The sequence below is a fragment of the Silurus aristotelis genome, assembly GCF_946808225.1.
Source record: "Silurus aristotelis genome assembly, chromosome: 6".
Lineage (NCBI taxonomy): Eukaryota > Metazoa > Chordata > Actinopteri > Siluriformes > Siluridae > Silurus > Silurus aristotelis.
The window spans coordinates 13,784,725-13,802,358 of record NC_139579.1 but is presented as its reverse complement, the minus strand read 5'-3'; the positions used below and the strand labels follow the sequence as shown (position 1 = coordinate 13,802,358).

Genomic DNA, 17,634 nt, shown 5'->3' with positions numbered 1-17,634 from the left:
AAGAGGTATAAATACTTTTACAATGCACTGTATAGTGGGGGTTATAAAAGATTAGGGTGGAGGTGGAGGGACTCTGTCGGCATGCTGTCACCTCCTCTGCCAGAATAAATCCATCAAACGTTGAAATAAAGCGGGCCGTGATGTTTTGCATGACTAGGGTGGGGTTTTGAGGGGTGGCGGGGAAACAATCTCAGCAGAAGGTGGCTTTGAGATGAATCCTGGTCTCCTGGTGGGATGTTGGTCCTGAAATTTCCGCTGTCTACTAGTGTTGGATTTGAGCCGTTGCTCGAGTTCCTGACTCTGAACTTGTTTGATCGGATTTCAAAACCATGCTGAAAGTTATGGATCAATTCCGTGTTTTTTTTCAGGTGGAATGGAAACAGGAGTAGTAAAGATAGACAGATGGCATATGGTGTGTGTGTGTGTGTGTGTGTGTGTGTGTGTGTGTGTGTGTGTGTGTGTGTGTGTGTGTGTGTGTGTGTGTGTGTGTGTGTGTGTGTGTGTGTGTGTTTGTGTGTGTCTTTCTCATTTGTTTCTCACTCATGCCTATGGTACTGGGTCAGCATCTGGGAAGAGCCGAGTCGATTAGAGGAGCAGCGGTGTGTGTGTGTGTATGTGTGTGTGTGTGTGTGTGTGTGTGTGTGTGTGTGTGTGTGTGTGTGTGTGCATGTGTGTATGTGTTTAAAACAGTAGGGAGGTACAGATGCACTCAGTCCCTCGGTGAGAATGTTTCCGCTGGGACAGAGACAGCTATGGCACAGCATCTGGGACATTAACGAGGCTTATCACACACACACACACACACACACACACACACACACACAATGTACCACGACACATTTATACATATGTACTGCATTGCTTCTAACGTTAGGTTAAATCCACCCTGACCTTAGCACGCACTCACACACACACACACACACACACACACACACACACACACACACACACACACACACACACACACACACACACACACACACAATCAAACCCCAAAGTATATTCTGTCTTTTGTTTTTATTTTACAATCACCAGATGAGCAGATACATCATTTTTAAAAAAAGAAATAAAACCAAGATTTTTTTTTTTTTTTGTCCAAAAAATTATTATACAATTTTTCTTTTTTTTCCATACAGATTTTGTACAGGAGGAGACGTAAGTTAAAATGTAATAACATCATGATTCCATAATAAAGATGACCAGAGATTCAGGGGTCCACAGTTTCCCCCCCACAAACCCATCTTTTATACCCAATAAATATAAACTGTATAATCAGATCGGTGTTAGCCAGGCATAAAGGATACCAGGGCACAACCTCGATGGATCTCGATAGTCATTTCAGATACACACACACACACACACACACACACACACACACACACACACACACACACACACACACACACACACCAGAAGCTTTACACAGAAGCAGACATGGAGGTCAGGGACCAAAACACGCTGAGGGAAATGATAGAGCTCTGGTCACTGGGAACATAAAGAAGGGCAGACGAAAAAGAGACAGCAGATGAAGGCAGGCATTATTGTCCTCACTGGTAAAGAAAGAGCGAGAGATATGAGAGAAAGAGAGAAAGAAGGAAAGAAAGAAAGAGAGAAGGCTGGCTATCTAATCTGAGTGTGTGCAAGAAAAGCTGCAGAGAGGCACTTGACATTTGGCCTGATTCAAACAGCTTTGCTAAGGGAAGGTACTCTGAAGGAAACACACACTCATTCCTTCTTTCTCTCAATCTCCCTATCTCTCTCTCTCTCTCTCTCTCTCTCTCTCTCTCTCTTCCTCTCCGTCTCCCTCTTTCTCCGAGCTCATTTTCCTTCACATTCCTTCTAGCAACCTCCTTTTTAACTCATTCATTCTCCAATCTGTCTCTCTCCATCAGCCTATCGATCACTCTCCTCTTCTCGCTCTCCTCTTTCTTCCATTCTTCTCCCTCATTTTATCCTTCTCTCCTTCTCTCTCCAGATGTACAGCACCATGAGGAATCCGTCCAATCAGATTCACTCACTCGTTTGATTATATTTTCATTTATTCCGATAAAACAAAGCTAAAATTACAAAACATCTATAATTAAGGGCAAACAGAAAGAAAGAGCAATACAGTCTATGGGCAAAAGTATTTGGACACCTGATTCCACAAGCTTATGAGGTTCTTCCTCAAACTGTTACCACAAAGCTGGAAGGAGAACGATTGTACAGGATGTGTACAACTTAAACTACGATGCCCAAACCTGCTCCTGCTCCTGAAGCCAGCTTCATGAAGATATGGGTTGGAAGATATGGAAGATTTCCTTCTATAGAGCGTTTAACCCTACTGAAAACATTTGGGATGAATTTGAACGCTGACTGCACCTCAGGCCTCCTCACCTTCTCACCTACATCATTACCTGACTTGACTTTCTTATTGAGCACAAATCTGAAATGATCTAGTGGAAGATCTTCCCAGAAGAGTGAAGGTTACTATAAAGGAAATGGGGATGAAATGTGGAAATATAAATCTTAATATCAGGTGTCCACAAACTTTTGCCCATATAGTGTTCTGGAGGTTAGCAAAGAAGACGTCTGACTGGAGGAGAACACAGGTGATCTCAGGAGATGTCAGGAGATAGAAAATACACCCATCCTTGATCCTCGTTCCTGGTAATGCACTTCATTACATCGCTCTCCCTCTAAGTGTAATCAGTGGATAGAGTGGATATGTAAGGAGTTCCTCTGTGCAAGAGCGATAGCACCATTTTCTGATTGTGCTAATTAGCATGCCGTTCACTACAGCCGATTTTGACGGCGGTGTCATCTGGCTTTTCTCAGAAGTAAGGTCCGGTCTTTCGCTATCGAATCATTTACCTTACGACGCCGACGTTGTAGAATGTCATTTAATGTGATATTGCGCAAATTTCCGCCGCAGGATTGAATGAGGATTGATGAGGAGTTAATGAGGGTTAATGAGGCTTCGTGACTGATATATCAGCATTGATTATCTAAAGTAACACTGCATAGGTTAATGATAATGTAATATGCTAATGTTAACAAAAAAACAGGGTGATTAGGATGAAGCTCGAAGTGCTTCAGATCGTAAGAGCGTGCGGCTCTTAGCGCAGCTAGTCCAAGGTGCACTGGAAAGAGCCTCGGTCAGGAAGCGTGGTAGCCTCGGATCGTTCCTGATCTCATTACAAGGAAAGCTACATAAATCCACAGATGCAGCGAAAGAGGAACAGGGTATTATTTGCATGTTTCCTCTTTCTCTCTCTCTTTCTCTCTCTCTCTCTCTCTCTCTCTCTCTCTCTCTCTCTCTCTCTCTCTCCTTCTCCACCTCTCTTTCACTTCTTCCCCACCATTTGCTGTTGAACGACTTCAATCATCACTCCAGCCAAAACACATTAAGCTGGTTTGCCTGAAAAGGGAAAGAAAAACACACACACACACACACACGCACACACGCACTCACGCACTCACGCACTCTGAGTGCCACATTCGATTTGGAGTAGTGACGCATAGCTGGCGCATTACTTTAGAGAATAAAAACGATATGCTGAATATCAATAACATGGTGCTGAGGGATGACTGTCCTAGCGTATGGAAAACAGAGACATCTGAACGAACCTGAATGGGACGAGGGGACACACACACACACACACACACACATAAGCACTCACACGCGCACACACAGGCAAAACCCTGACCAACATGAACACAACACTGCCTGACAGCACGGATAATTATTTCTCCATCCTCTAATCGATTTTTTTTTATTCCAAAAAATAAAAATGTAAAATAAAAAAAAATAAAAAAAAATAAAACACCAAGACAATTTTTTTTCACTCTGGAAGGATAACAGAGTTATTTGGATACATTAAACCCAGAAAACCAGCAAACAATATGATTCTCCCTTCGATTCAGAGTGGCTGTTACTGCGTCTGAATTTAGGGAGATGGATGTAAAGTGCTTGAGAGCTTTTGACCAGAAAGAGGGGATGGATATTAAGGAGTGAACTGAGGGACAGAGAGAGGACAAGAAGATGAAACATGGTGTCATTATATCAATCCACAGCATAGAAAACAGACTAGAGGAGAAAGGAAAGAGGAAGGAATATTGATGTTCAAATTGACTGCACTGACACCAGCACCACTATACGTCCTTAAAATGCCTTATTGTACTGTTTGGCTCTCGGACCAAAAATAAATCACAGTCAAATCAGTTCTGACCTGATCGGACCCCACCCCACTTCCCCACTTCGCTCTACAGTGAAAGTTTTCCCCGTTAACCCATCTCTGATTACCCAGGAACCCAACTCTGGCTGTTGTGTGATTGTGGGGGCCCTGCAAACATCCCCATGGCCATTCCCAAACCTATTCCCATGCCTTGAGAAAGTGAGCTGTCATAATTGTAGTCCATTCCCTCTGTAGAGTCCATGAAATCGTTGAGAAGAACAGACTCGACATCACCCTCCAGACTGCTCTGATGGATCTCCATCTCTGACTGCTGCAGTCGGTTAGGAGGAGGTTGATGGTGACCAGGTTGGTGACTGCCATTCTGAGCTTGCTGCTGGTGGTAGTGGTAGTACCCATGCCAGGGCTCTGTCAGGCCCTGGTGCTGAGCCCCAGGGTAAAGTTGGTGTCGGGTTTGGGGTGCAGACGCCATGAAGGAGGGGTCCTGGGGCACATCGATGAAGCTGGCTGGGTTAGGGGGTAGGGAGGTAGAGGGAAGGTGGGCACGAGGGCCGTATGGATTGGAGGATTTGTGGTTGTAGGGTTGCAGTATTTCACTGGGAGAGAGCGCAGACTGCCGCGAGTTGCCGTGCTGCATATGGCTGTGCATACGGTTTGAATTAGAGCTGGGGTTAAGCTTATGTATTTGCTTGTGTGATTGGACATAGTCATGAGCAGGGTGATGTTTGGAACCATGGTTGTAGTCTAGATCTGGGTGATGCTTGTTGGGAGTTTGGTTGTGATGAAGGCTTGAGTTCTGCTTATGGTTTGCTCCATGATCACTGTGAAGGTTTTGATTGGGATTGGGATTCTGGCTGTGATTGTGACTGCAGCTCTGATCATGGCCGTGAGGGTGTACAATGCCATTAGACCGTGACATTAGAGAATGGGGAGCTTGACCTTGACCTACCACTAGGTCCTTACCACAGTACTGTGTCTCACCAGCTAATAGACTCTCCAGAGCATTGTTCTCAGAGTAAGCTCTTAAGGGGCGCTGGAAGCTGGTTGGCTTGTTTTCCTGGATAGTCTGCATAGGGGCATGGTGCCTCAGCATACTTAAAGAAGGCTGACCATAGACAGTACCACAGTATGATGTTTCCCCTTTAGGTGCGGGGCCGTAATGGTAGCCATTGCACTTGAGCTGCTGTGGTTGAGAGAAGTCTTCATCCAAGCTGATAGCACCAGTAAGATTAGCCAATTGAGGGAGTTCTACTGAAGGACAGTGTCCTCCGGTGCCTAGAGCAGGTGATCTGGTGCTTGTGGGACTCGGATAGAGACGAGGCGAAGCTGAGCAGGATAGTCCTCCCTCCTCTGGTTCATCAGGCTCTGCTTCAGCCACGATCGGTGACAGGCAGCCACTTAACGTGGAGGCAGAGGAACTTGTTCTAGAGTGCAGGTCTGCCCAAGCATCAAACTCTTCACTCGCTACTCCCATGCCAGCCTTCCCAGCTGGGCTACCATGCTCGGGGGACCCTTGGATCCCAGGCCCTGCACCAAGCCCTCGGCTCATCCCCATAGCCCTCTTTCGGCTTATCCGGCCTCGGGATTTCAGATACTTTGTGCCATTGTCCACGGAGGCAGCTCGTCGACGCGGACCCTTTCCCATCTTCCCACCTTCTGGGTTCAGCATCCACCATGAACTCTTTCCCGTTCCCTCATTTTGCACACGAATGAAGCGGGTATGCAGAGACAAGTTGTGGCGAATTGAGTTCTGCAGAGACAATTATGGGTAATGGGGTAGAGGAAAAGACAAAAACATATTGTTAAACATCTAAGTCTGTACAGAATCACATCTTACATTAAAAAAATACACTATAAGAGGAAGTTACATTCAACTGCGTTCAATTCTGTCTAGATTTTTTGCCCATGACTGCTTTCACATTATAGACATTTACATTATAGAAATCTTTTTTTTTATGCCATTCCAGCTTCTAAGGAAATGTTCATGGTGAAAGCCAGGTTTAGTTAAAGACAAATATAAAGACAAGATAAGATGTTTAAAATTAACTTGATTAAAAACGGAATATAGCAAGTTTCTCAAATAGGTAGAATTATTACAGTCCAGAAAAATACACCAATCAGCCATGACAATATGACCACCTGCCTAATATTGTGTTGGTCCCCATTTTGAGCTACAGGAGCTCGTCTGTTGGATCGGAGCACATGGACCATACTTCGCTCCCCACTGCATCAGTGAGCCTCGCCTGCTCGTGACCCTGTCACCGGTTTACCACTGTTCCTTCTTTGGAGCACTTTTGATAGATTCTGCAGACCAGGAACATCCCACAAAAGCTGCAGTTTTAGAGATGCTCTGACCCAGTCGTCTAGACGTCACAATTTTTCAAACTCACTCAAATCCTTACACTCGACCATTTTTCCTGCTTTAAACACATCAACTTTAAGGACAAAATTGCTGCCTAATAAATGTATCCACCCACTAATGCCATGATGAAGAGATAATCAGTGTTCTTCACTTCACCACTCATAATGTCATAATGTTACGCCTGATCGGTGTATGTTTAATGTACATTCTGACAGCATGAACGTTTTGGGGGAATTTTCTCCTGATAATAAAAAAGGATATGTTTTGAGTGTCCCATTAGGCATCGTAGGTAAATAATGTGATCCCAGCGATTATTAAAATGAAATATCCACAGAAATCTGAAATTAGAAAAGTCTTTTGTTTTTGGCTAGAAAATAGACCTCTTCAGGACCAAAAGAATGAAAAAATGCATAAAAAAAGTTTGATGCTTTTTCATTGTTCAAATTTAAATTCCCTAATTTGTAATATAAAATGTACTGTACACATCCGACCATTATGCATTAACATCAGCCAATACTGACGACTTCTTGATATAAAGAAAATAAAATAAATAAACTTAGCCTTAGCTAATCATTCCTAATCGTTCTAATCGTTCAGATCAAGCGGCTGTTAGAGTAAAGAGTGGCAGGCACCGAGAAACAGATCGATCCAGCAGGCAGCCTTGCTCCTCCACGCAGCATATATTCCCTCTGACTCACACCACTGCCAACCGAGTCATGCACACGCATACACGTGTACACGTACACACACACACATGCAGCAAGCACATCACACCGTCGCCAAGGTTACCCAAATGAATCACACGTGGCAACATGATCGCAGACGCCCCTATCGATTGCAGGCCTCCAAATATGACAGGGAGCCAGCATAAGAGGCGAGAGGGAGAGAGGTGTGATTCTGGCATGCTCACTGTGCTGGAAGAACACCAGAACAAAGAGAACAGAAAAAGAGGGGAGGGGGCTGCTTCCAATGCCAAGATAAACCATATTTAGATCACAGGAACAGATGAAGTAAACATGGGTTTGTTTCTTGCAACACAATAATTGGAGATTTTTTATTTTTTTTTTAAATGAGTAATTAAAATTCGAGAGCGATGCATCAGAAGTTCCTTTCAGTATAACGTAAAGACAAGATGCTTGTGCATCAAGAGCTAGACATGGTACCCTACCGAACTGTCTGGAACACGCTAATACGTCTGGACTATGCTGTATATTAAATGCACAAGTTAAATCTAAAGAGATGCAAGAATGCTACAGAATCGGGATTTCTGGGATGTCTAGCTTTGATAAATGCATACACACACACACACACACACACACACACACACACACACACACAGTCATGCATTACTATATTTTTCAAAAAGCTGATGCAATAATGCATACACATCTAACATTTACTGCATGGCATATAGTTCCAGGAGTCGAATGACACATTCCTGGCTGGTTGGCAGTTCAGAACATCACACTGCCTTTATTTTTGACAAGGTCTATTAGGCTTCATTTTTTTTCCTCACCTTGTGGCATTCTTAATGCATGAATAGGAGCAGTCGTTTAAGTACAAATTCAGTTTCTGAAGAACACACCACCATAATATATAGACTATATGAAAAAAGGTTTGTGGACACCTGACTATAAATGGGGATGAGCTTTTAGGGCATCCCATTCCACATATACTCTTCATTCGCTCTTCTAATGAGCTCCACTCTTCCACCACAAGATGTTTCACCAGATTTTGTGGAGATTTGTGGAATTCATTCAGCCAGGTAGTAAAGTCAAATACTGATGTAGGTCAGCTTAGAAGAACAGGGTGTTCAATAGGGTTAATATCTATACTGCAGGAGATTTTTCAACCCCTTGGAAAGCATGTCTTCATGAAGATGTGCACATGTTTGGGTCACCTAATTGAAAAGGGAAAATCGCATGCTTCTAAAGATGTCCGGTACAATTGTGTGCCTTCATCTTTGTGGGAATAATTTGGGAAAGAAGCACATATGCCTGGAAAAGTTGGGTGTCCCAATACTTTTGGTAATAGCACATTTTTGCTGCTCGTGTAACAACTGCTTTCTTCATCAGAAAAGTTAAGCCGCATTTTTTAATATATACGAAAGCACCTCCTGTTGTCTTGCTGCAGTATCCTCGTATTTATTGTATCATTGTACAGTGTCCCTCAACTAATCTCCATCTCCATTACACCCTCGGTCTGACTCACACATGCATAAACGATCGGTTCTTGTATCATTGCTACCTTTCTCTACATCACATATCACAACAAATCTCTTAGAGCTGCCTGTCAGGATTTCTGCATTATTATAAGTATCTATTGTACGTGTTAGCTACAGATAACGGTTAGTTTCCAGGAAAAAAACATGCTTATTTACATCTCATGAAGCTCCTGGAGACGCTAGCATCGAGTTTAAGTGATGATTTAGCTGGATTGCTAACACATGAATTGAACAAGAGAAGTAATGAAATGATTACTAGCAGTAAATACAGTATGAGAAGATCATCAGTTAAATCCTTAAAGTGCATCATTAAATCATTAGGAATTTATTGACTGAATAAACCATGATAGAAAACAAAGCTGAAGAAGAAGCAGAAGAAAAACAGGTTGTATCCCAATGGTCCTAAAACTTTTTTCTGTGATAATTTTCCTTTCTTTATTGAGGGTCGGTGTGTGGCAGAAAATGCCACAAACTGAAGTGACTTTCAGTATTATTACTGAGATTTTATGATTTTACATTTATTTATTTATCTAATGCTGGATTCGTTTATTATTTTGACACATGAGAATTACTTTTTAAGAGATATATCACCTATTAAAAGAGCATTATTTCTATTACAGTGAATTTTTTTCACTATATGGATGCGTGACGCTAACAAATAAATAGGCTTCATTAATAACTAGAGTACGAATGATCGTGGATTTTACTGATACGATACCGATAGCTAGGTTGGGTCGTCCTTGCCGTTAACCGATTAATCAACCGGCAAATTGATACTTGATAAAAAAAAAATCTAACATCCATGTAAAATAGTACTGACATAATTACAAATATAAAACTCAGTACTAAATTATGAAATTATTCTAAATGAAATATATATGATATATATGTTCATTAATAAATATATTTATATAACTAATAAACTATAAATAAGAAATAATATAGCGCTCTCCGTGCAGCGCGCAGTCTCGCGTGTAAAAACAAATAGAACGTGGCATCAGTGATTCGCCTTTAGAGGCCGCTGTTGTGATTACAGCGAACCGGAAGCAGGAAAAATGTGCATGGATTTTTTCGATAGTTTAGTGATCGGTGCCTCGACCTCTGTTAATAACTAAATTTAAATTTAAAAGCCAACTTTTATTATCAAATACAGCTATGATATGAGTTATTGAGTTATTACCCGTGGCACTCAGTCTTACCTTAATCCAGTTTACAAATCTTAAATGTTTAGAGTAAAAAGTGTGTGATTTTTTGTGTATTTATTGTATAGAATCATATCCTGCATTTGCGTGTAATGGTGCCAATTAACACATTCAGTCTACCGCTTTAGCCAGAGAAGTTTCCCCACCAAGAATGAATCCTGTAATCCAGGCCTGTTTAGATGTGCTAATTCCTTTCTACAAAAGGCACACATGGCAAATTTTGGGAGTCTTTCTTTGTTTCTGGACAGATTTTAGTTCAGCAACGAGACGAATACCGTCCCAAGCATCAAGAACTCCATGACAGTATTTAGTGTTTCACACCACACCATCATCTCACTTTCACACTTATTTATCCCATTTTTCTCCATATCCTCCATCTGTTTATCACATAACCATACTTTTCACACCCCCAAAATCACTTACATACTTGTCCTTCACCTGTACTCAAACAGGAAAACAAAACCATCAGACGGAAAAAAAAACACAACACAACACACGCTGGCATCCGTCGCTTATATTCACAGAATAAATGTTCATCAAGTACCTCTGTCAGATCACGTATAATCTGTCACACTGCTATTTTTCTTTTGTAAAAAAAAAAAAAAAAAAAAAAAAAAAAAAAGACACCTTGTTTTTCCGTAGTGATTCTGAGAGCTATTATGCCTCATATTATTGAATGTATATCGGGCACCCAGGTGAGCCAATTATCTTGGTGAGAGAGAGAACTGAGCTGGAGATGAGCTCCAGAGTTGGCTGATCTCAAAAAGCCCCCTGCCTCTCTCTCTCTCTCTCTCTCTCTCTCTCTCTCTCTCGCTCTCTCTCTCTAGCTCTCCTGGGATTTCTGAAGGGCTGATTCTCCAGCCCACGCTATCAAGCGAAAAACCGTGCCACTTTGACTCTGCTCCTTTTCAAAGCAGTGAGAAATTGGATAAGTGAGGGGTATTTATGTTCTCTGGCCCCCCTCCAAGGAGCTCCTATTCTCTAGCAGCTCAGCCAAATGACACGAGCCCCCATGCTGGCGTAATAGTCCAATGTTGTGCAGCCACGGCAGGCAAGGGGCTGACTTAATCGAAGCCAAACGGTGTGACAGCGTCAAAAAATGCCCATGTCAGGCCATCAGAAAGCAGCCCTCTGGCAGCTATGGCACCGCTGACGTCAGCTGCAGAGGGGTAACCATGACTACAGAATTAAATGCAGGGGGGAGAGAGGCAACAAGCGTATGAGGTGGGGTTCGGATAAAAGTATGAATTGAAAGGGATAAATTTGAACATTCGTGCAGCACACGTTCAATTCGATGTTCAAGGTTTCGTCTGGAGATTCGTACCAACTCGCATTTAAGCTTCGAGCCAAACTCATTTGGCAGACGCCCTTATCCAGTTAAGCAATCGAGGGTTAAGGGCTTTGCTCAAGGATCCCATCTTGGTGGTGCTGGGATTTGAACCCATAACCTTCTAATCATATTATTCACTAAGCTACCACATCCCAAGCATTTGGTCACACTGCCAAAAAAAAATTTCTCTGGTAATAAGCAGGTCAAGTATAAGCTTCCTGGGTGACCACCACTTTCCATTTGTTGCCCATAACACACACAAACACACACACATCAGCATTTAACTACCAGAAGCCCAGGGTGCAGTACAAAAGTCATTCCAGACCTTGAAATGCTAGAATTAATCACATAGCTTGGTCTTGATCTCTACCCTCAACCGCCACAGAAACACTGATCCCTTAAAAAAAATCCAGATCTTCTTGTTAAGTCTGCTTTGCTCAACCACACCGTGGCTTGTGGTTGTGTACTGCAAACACACCAAAAACGCCCATGATCGACCCAGACACCTTGTGGGTCTCGTGTGAGTCAGCAGACTGCCTTGCCCTTCCCATCAACCTCATGTGTAGTTGTGTGCATGTTCACATCCATCGATTCATCCACAGGAATCTACACCCACACACAGAACGCAATCACACACAATCCCACTCCAGTCAGAGTAATCCCAGAAAGTCTGGCGATAATCTGGGGTAAATCTGGCTGCTCGTCACCTGGGTGTCGACCAGGAACTGCTGTAAAGCACCAGGGGATTGGAGGGATCATGTGTTGGCCAGGAGGGCAGTAAGCTTTGAGAGATGAAGGTCAAAAGATTCAGGGCAGAAAAATAAAAAATAAGCAAAAGAGAGCTTACAAACGTTCAGTAGAAATGGGCAATAAAAAATCGTATGTGTTACGTCGAACGGTTTCTTGTATTTTTATAGCTTTTCCAAATAACCTTCAAACCAGATACAAAGCAGATCAGTATCTTAAAGCATTGTTTAGCCATTCTAAAACATTATCTTCTGAAATGTAGGAAACAGGACGTTCTGACAGTAGAACAAACCATGTAGATAAACAGGTTATTTGTGCTGCAATCCATGCTGCAACACATTTGCAAGACACATCTCTGACATTTTATACCTCAAGATGATCCTTCGAGGGAGACTCAAAAAGTTTGGAGATTCGCTCTGTTTTTGAGAAGGTACTTTATTTGTCTACGTTTCCATACAATCACCTTCAAAATAGAGAACAGTGTTCTTCTGGAATGTTTCCTGCAACTCTTCTTTTCGAAGAGTGTCGAGAACCTTCCGTGATTCAAAACGCAGAGCTGGATCTTTATCTTTGGGAAGAGGGCAAAGACCTCAGGAGACAAATCTGGTGAGTTCGGTTGGTGCGCAAATGTGATCATGTGGATCGTTCTCTGAAGATCATCATGCAAGGGTTGCCGAACGGTTTTCAGTGGGTTGAGCTCGTAGGTCTTCCTGATCTCTCGTCAAAAATACATCATGTCAAACGTCTCTGTGGCAGATTTGCCCAGTTTCACACAGAGTTTACGCTTCATTCTAACTTGCTTCACGTAATGAAATTGCAGACTATGAACAGATACGGAACATTCATTTCAAGTGGAGATTGCTGAAGGGTTCTTAGCAGCTCATAGTGCGGAAACATCTGCAACCTTGCTCAACTATTAAGCATTAGTCCTCCTCAGTCATCAGTCATTATGTACAGACTTGTCAATGTTTCTCTCTCTCTCTCTCGCTCTCTCTCTCTCTGTCTGTCAGATATATTTTGCATAAGTGATAAGCACAAGTGTGGTAGAAGATAGACAAGGACTATGTGCATTGTAGGAGAAGAGCCAAGTAACACATAAACCATTTGTGGGAGAGTTAAAATGTGAGCTCTGTGTGGTAAAAAGGGTTTGTCTCATAAGTCTGTCTGTAGGCAATCGATGTAAATGAGCAAATTCTAAAGATACCCTTCCTGTGGAAGACATCGTTCGTTTTAGGGGAAATAAACTCATAGCCAAGCGGATTAATGAGCAACGTCTTCAGAGTTAAATAGATCTTCATGATATTATGAATACATAATACTCATCTTCGGCTTATACTGTTCGCTCCCTGGCCATTTTATTAAAAATGCTTATACACCTGCAGATAATTGTGTTTTAATAAAAAAAAAAAAACATCAGAAACAGGTCAAGTTTCAGTGATTTTCTTTTTTTTTTACATCAAACATCAGAATGGGAAAAATGTGTAGTGAAAAAGTGATACAGTGCCATTGTTTTGGTTGCCAGATTGGGATTGGGGGTTTTAGAAACAGTAAATGTGATTTTGGTGATGACGGAGATCAGAGGAGCATGACAAGATCTGACCTGGAAAACTATGATAACTTAAAAAATCCCTTTTTTGGATCTGGGGCTGAGAAGAAAAAGTTTGAGGGACATGAACTACAAAAGCAGAAGACAGGAAACTGGACATTATTGAAATCTGGAAAAAGACCCAGTAATATTTCTAGTTCTGGGTTAGAAGAGCATGTACCTAGTGTAGCTTCTGAATTTCGGTTCTTGCTTGAGCTGTAGCAATGAGATGAAATTAATAAAAGGAGGCTATATCCGTGGTAATAAACATTATTAAATTAATGCTAATTGCTGAAATTTACACACAATCATTATCACAACCTTACAAACATCAAGAACACTGAAAACACTGGGACGGCAAACAGTCTTCTGTCCTTCGTTGAAATGTCCGTCACTGCCCAAAGAAATAGAGCCACAGGAAAGTGTTGATCCACCGTGAATTAATTTTGATCTACCAAATGATCAAATAGTTGCACCGAGTGACTCACTGTACTGCAATACAGCTCTAAAACTCCACACGAATAATCCTACCATGAACAGAGTGAATAAATCCATTCAGCTTGATTTGCTTTGGAGATGGCCATGGTATACGATCGCTGGGCATGGACACCTCACCATATATGACTCTTATAGCATATAATTCTGAGGCTATTTTTATATCTGGCAGTGTAGCAGCATAGCGAGATCTTTCTAGTGGAAGTGCAAAGTGTCATCCGATTGAAATATCGTACAAATAAGGTACCATCATGACATGCGTGGATACACCAGATATATTGCTATGAATGTAATAATGCAATATTATATTGTGGTTCGATATAGATTGAGATTTTAAATAAAATGCTGGGCAGGAAATAAAACCGAACAAACATGCAAGTATAAAATACAAGCCCAGGAGATGGACGTCACCACGAGGCATAATCTTTTTTGCCTGTGCTTCTATATCTAGAGTTAAAACATAACTCATGTGGACTACTATATTACACCAAGGATACAAGGATGAAAACAGCTGTATTTTTTGTTACAACTTATGATGCCTGTTTTGTATGTATATACAGTGAGGAAAATAAGTATTTGAACACCCTGCTATTTTGCAAGTTCCCCCACTTAGAAATCATGAAGGGGTCTGAAATTGAAAAAATCCAGAAATCACAATATATGATTTTTAAACTATTTATTTGTATGATACAGCTGCAAATAAGTATTTGAACACCTGTCTATCAGCTAGAATTCTGACCCTCACAGACCTGTTAGTCTGCCTTTAAAATGTCCTGTGTGTGTGTGTGTGTGTGTGTGTGTGTGTGTGTGTGTGTGTGTGTGTGTGTGTGTGTGTGTGTGTGTGTGTGTGTGTGTGTGTGTGTGCGTGCGCGTGCGTGTCTGTGTGTGTGTGTAATCCAAATTTCCAGACTTTCTGCAAGTCTAGTGATGCCACCCCAAAAATGACATCACTAATGGGCATCTTTATAACACTAACTACTCGCAGGTAGTGATGGGCAGATCGGATCGTTTTAGTGACTCATTTCTTTGAATCTCATTCATCAAAATCTTTTTTGTATCATTAGCCTCATTTTGTTCCTTTAATCCCTCAAGCACCCTAATAGCATATATGGGAGTCACTTGACAAACAGACGAACGACTCAGATCAGAGAACTTATGAGATGGACAATTGAATTCTGTTTCCTGTGTAATGCACTGCATAGCATTTGTGGAAGTCATGTGATTAAAAAACGAATGATTTAGACTATAAGAGTGAAGAGATGAACTACAAAATTGAACGAAATTAACTAATCACTTTTTGAGACGACTCATTCTTCTGGGTCACATTAAAGATTTGTTCGAAATGAATGAATTGTTCATGAACGACCCATCACTACTCTCAGCGCATGTATCAGGATTGACATTACACTCTGACTTACAATGAATTCCAACTTCAGCTGGTCTACCTATCCCCTGGATGTTAGCTCCTCGACCTCCTGGACCTACAGACCAAGCTAGTCAATAGATCAGTCCATCCAAACAGTCAGTCTAGAGATGGACTGTGCCGTATGGAGGATGTTTGAAAAGACTGAACAGATTCAAGAGCATCTTTGTGCAGTGCAGGGGATCAGAAAATCCGTTCCGCATACCAAAATAGCCTTTGAGGGAACGGTGAGCCAGACTTTCCTATCCCAGTGGCTGGCACAACAGAGCACGAGTCCAGCCAGGTTTCCCCTGACAAAGTGGCTCACGAGGACACTACGGTTAATACGCTTACAAACCTTCTACACTACATCTCACTTACTCCGAGTGAATAAACAAACACAACCTTTATGTGCAATGTTGTAATTAAATGTCATTATATCGCTATGAAATAGACCATGTCTGTTCACCCGTAAGGTACCTCTTTAAAAAAAATATAAAGAGCCCTTATACACAAATTCTGTTATAATAAATACGCTTAGTATGTTTAATAGCCAGCAAGCTGCTTCAAATGCTCTACATTTCATTATCTTTAGCTTCATTAAAAAGGCAGGAGCTATAAATATGCAGACATTTGCTCTTTCAATTCAGCCTTATATGCTGCTAAGCTGTGTATAGTAGCTGGCTAGTTTATTAAGCATCAGCTAGCATGCTTCTGTCGAACGATTTCACTATGAATTTCTTGATTTTTTCTTTGACATTTGCTCAGCAATTTGTTCATTATTCTCACATCCTACATACAAATACACCAGCACACAGAACATGCTTAGCTATCTAAGTAAGCTAGGTTAGATAACCGCTATTAAACTGCCACAGCAGGATTTTAGCATTCGAGTTTCTGTTTCGCCTAAATCCGCTAATCACATTTATCACGGTCATTTTCTTGCCTTCTCAGAAGGTTTTCCCTCAGCACCTGTGCCTTTTGCTTGTTTAATAGGGATAAACTTATAGGGATAAATGTATGCATTTAAAATGTCTTAGCATATGCATTTAAAATATAGTCTTATTTTAATTATTTATGTCAACATTCTTCTTGACAATGTCTATTGTAGAAATTTTCCATGAAGCCTCATTGTGTATGAACAAAGCTATATCTATATCTATATTCAGAGTTTATTTTCAAAGATTTTCATTGTTTTTAATGTCCCAAATAAAATATAATCTATAATCATGTGCAAGAATCTATTTCTAAAAGAACCCACTGATTGACCCTGTAGTCCTAAACCCTAATTTGTCGTTCATCCTCTTCTAAACAGTGAGCAAAAAGACAGTGACACTGACTAATTTTTTCGCTCAAAGTTATCCTTTGTCCTAGACAGAGCATGCACAATTAATTAGTAAATCATTAATTAAGTCACGCTTCGATTCTTTCAGTTCGAGGGCACGGAGAGAGTTGATCACTTTAATCAAGAGCAAACAGATGAGGAAGCGTGCTCGCATGATTCTTAATTAAAGTGCGGCTAGATGAATGCGTTCTAGAGCGCGGTTTAAGACGGAATCTGAGTTTGTGGCGAAAGGACAAAGGCGTATTATGTACACATGGATATTTATGGGATTTTCTTTCGGATGCTGGGAGATGCTACTGAAGCTTACAGTAGAAGAATGCCTTCACTCCTCGTGCACTTTATAATCATGTATAACACACAAAGATGTGGAGTGTGCACACACACACACACACACACACACACACACACACACACACACACACACACGCTCACTAGTGCTCTGTTAGCCTGGCACATAGGGCCCGCTCATTACAACAATGCCAAGCTACCAGTTGCTAAGGAGACCTGTGGGAGAGGGAGGGTTCCTGTTGCTATGGCAGCAAGCCTGCTTTCTGCCAACCGCCTTTCCCCATGAGACCTGACCGTAGTACGCAGAGAAAGGGAATGACAGAAAAAAAAGAAGATGGAGAGGAGAACAGAAGAGCAAGCTAGTGTGTGTATATGTATGGGGGGGGGTGTTGTGGTGGTGTAAGAGGGGGTTTAGGGTAAGAGATGTTGAAAGAGTTTACAAAGAAGAAGATGGGGGGTTAGAAAAACGAAGGGGAAGA

General features: G+C 41.6%; 1 protein-coding gene across 3 annotated transcripts in view; it reads right to left on the bottom strand.

The window, feature by feature from the left end:
* Window positions 1-1,002: 1,002 nt before the first annotated feature.
* Window positions 1,003-17,634, bottom strand: part of foxo6b (forkhead box O6 b) — a 35,462-nt gene continuing 18,830 nt past the window's right edge. The window contains exons 2-3 of one of the 3 annotated variants that reach the window (XR_014533938.1): window positions 1,833-5,925; window positions 1,003-1,800 (exon numbers count right to left, since the gene is read on the bottom strand). Coding sequence is in view for 1 of the 3 variants with exons in the window: in XM_083543286.1 (XP_083399412.1) it covers window positions 4,282-5,925 (1,644 nt within the window). In the remaining 2 variants the exon portion in view is untranslated. Of the gene's footprint in view, window positions 5,926-17,634 lie in introns of all 3 variants that reach the window. The other 2 variants (XR_014533939.1, XM_083543286.1) reach the window with 2 other exon arrangements.